Below are 2,648 nucleotides of genomic sequence, written 5' to 3' on the forward strand. Positions count from 1 at the left end.
ATTTTTTCAAATTTAAATTGTTTCAATTAAGTTATGAATATTTAATCGGGTCTAAAAATTCCTTCATATCCTCTTCTATTCGAGTCGAGTATCGAATCCTCCAACGAGTTCGAAGGAAATTGTCATCCCTACACAAGCCATCTGAGCGTTGCTCGTGTTTTATACATACCGGTGACTATTTTGCATGAATTATGCGTTTGTTCAATTTATTTTTATAATTAATTTAATTTAAATTCGAATAACGATAATATTATAATTATAAAAATTCATAACGAATTATACTGTAATTTGAAATTATTATATATTCTAATTTGAATTGATTATATTTAAATAAATATTATATCATAATTGTAAAAATTAATGAGAGAATAACCTATAAATTTGAAATAATGAATTTTTTTTATAAAAAAATAGATACAGCTATATTATATCCACACTTAATAAATAGTAAGAGATTAGCGATCAGACATAAATACATAAATATTATGTATTTGATATATTTTGTTTTTCAATTTTTGATTTATTTATGATACATAAACACACAAGATTAGACTGAAATTATGATTATGCAACATTAAATTATAGTTTTGTCATTTGATAACTAAATAGGTTTTTTTTTTTTGAAATAAATCACACATCCATTAATTCATCTCCAAAGAGTCGATCAATACAAAGTTCATAAAGGTTGATGAAAACAAACAATTAAATCATTCCCTAGTAGCATCATTCTTAATAGCTTCACTCGCTAGATGATGAGATGTTTTGTTCGACGCCCTTCTCGTAAGTCGAAGTGACGTAAAATCCGAAGATTCCAAGCAAGATCTGATTTCCATAAAAATCCACCCATCTAGGCCACGATCTTCACCAGGTTTGATTAATGCATGAACAGCCTGGATTGAATCTGAAAAAATACAAACATTCCTGAAACTATTATGTCGACAAAAGTTCATTCTTTCTCGAATAGCCATCAATTCCACCCCCTTCACTGAACTCGAATGAATAATAAGACAAGCCTTTGCTCCCACTATCCCCAACCGAATTCCGTAAAACCAATTGATTTACCATGATTAACACAGCTTATTTAGAATATTTATAGAAATTGTTATAAACCAATATAAAATTATGTTGGAACCCCCCGCAGGTGGCGGTCAATGAGCATGTTATTATGGTCCAAGATTAACAAGTCCCAAAATACTCAACGCTATCTACTTTTTTCACTCGTAGAAGTTCAATTATTGTCATGTGCTTCGTTTCCGTAAGTAGGAATTGTAATTTATAGTTGCGAAATTAAAATTCTAAAAAAAATTATAGGAAAAATAAAATAGAATCACATTTATTTTGCATTTAATATTCGATTTTTTTTTAGAAACCAAGGAAAACTAAGGAAAAATTACATATCCACCCGCAGACATAATTTTCACCAGAAATGGCATCAAAAGGTACCACTTTTACTTGTTCAAATACAGATATAAGAAATGCCTTAAGTTATCAATGCCAAAGTCCACACACATACACTATTTACATATGATGTAGATGGCTAAACTTTGTCATCCATTTTCACCACAAACACCCTCCCTAATTTGCACATCTTCTAATCATCTCTTAATCAGCTGCCCTGATACTAGTACAGTTTTGTCAATACGTAAAAAAAAGAGTCGAGATTCGACAAAACCGAGCCACTAACTAAGCTAGTTTAGTGAACGTTACATGGTTTGGTCCATCAATCCATCAGCAAGAGACATCCTCCTTGTTCCTTGGAATATAAAGAAATGCGTTTAAATGAAGCAGAAGGGTCAAAGGATCAGAATTGAAAGAGTGAATTGAAATTCAATCTTCGCATTCTGCAGATGGAGGTAAAGTGATCTTGGTGCCTTTCATTTTCTTCACATCTTGGCTAGGACAGATGAAAATTCTTCGAACCATGTTACAGAATTCTCTGCAAGAAAAGTTTGTGTCTAAGCAAGCAAGCCCGTTGAAAACATGGGTTTGGTGGTATGAATATGCAGAAATTGACAAAGAGTTAACACACTTACGGCCATGGATCGTCACCCATTAGCATCATATCCCCTTCGTCATCTGTGAACACTATTTCCAGCTTATTTCGGGGTCGCAGCTCTCCCTTGATTTCAAACATCTCTTCTATTTCAGTTATAAGTTCTTCATATCCATTCAATGCTGTTAAATCCACAGCTCGACCAACAGCAACCCCTTGCATTTGTACCTACTCAAAATATTATTCAAACAAAGCATATAAACTTGATTTAAACTCTCTTGATGTATATATTTATGCTTATTTGGTAGTAATTCAATGTCGAAAGGTGTTTATCGGATACAGTATTTGTCCGTGCATTGTATACCTTAGTGCGACTTCTAAACGAATGACTTTGATTCTGTCTGCTCTGAACCTCCTTGGTTGGTACTTGCACTTGGTCTTGCTTCATGTTTTTCAAATCATGGAAACCACCATATTTTTGCTCTGAATAACACGATAATACCGTACTTGGAACACACACTTCGCCACCGTCATTTGGTGTGTCCAATGATTTTGGAGGAGAGTCCTCACAGAGGTTCACAAGTGAAGGACTTTTCAAATCAATCCCAAATAATCGACATGTTACAACAGTATCAAATTTCTTTGCTTCATTCTG

At 33.1% G+C, this 2,648-nt stretch overlaps 1 protein-coding gene across 1 annotated transcript; it reads right to left on the reverse strand.

The window, feature by feature from the left end:
• Positions 1-1,427: 1,427 nt before the first annotated feature.
• Positions 1,428-2,642, reverse strand: LOC140966601 (auxin response factor 9-like). The gene is made up of 3 exons (XM_073426860.1): positions 2,358-2,642; positions 2,034-2,221; positions 1,428-1,936 (listed from the first exon to the last, which is right to left on the reverse strand). Exons 1-3 carry the CDS (start codon positions 2,439-2,441, stop codon positions 1,828-1,830), a joined length of 381 nt encoding a protein of 126 aa, XP_073282961.1. The 5' UTR covers positions 2,442-2,642; the 3' UTR covers positions 1,428-1,827.
• Between the last annotated feature and the right edge of the window lie 6 nt (positions 2,643-2,648).

Source organism: Primulina huaijiensis, unplaced genomic scaffold (genome assembly GCF_012295235.1).
Source record: "Primulina huaijiensis isolate GDHJ02 unplaced genomic scaffold, ASM1229523v2 scaffold207304, whole genome shotgun sequence".
In the NCBI taxonomy this organism is placed as follows: domain Eukaryota; kingdom Viridiplantae; phylum Streptophyta; class Magnoliopsida; order Lamiales; family Gesneriaceae; genus Primulina; species Primulina huaijiensis.

Coding starts and splice junctions, on each gene's coding strand:
- LOC140966601 (XM_073426860.1), bottom strand. CDS start 2,441: ATGAAGCAAGACCAAGTGCAAGTACCAACCAAGGAGGTTCAGAGCAGA. Junction 2,222..2,357: donor CGTTTAGAAGTCGCACTAAG/GTATACAATGCA, acceptor TATTTTGAGTAG/GTACAAATGCAAGGGGTTGC. Junction 1,937..2,033: donor ATGGGTGACGATCCATGGCC/GTAAGTGTGTTA, acceptor CTTTTCTTGCAG/AGAATTCTGTAACATGGTTC.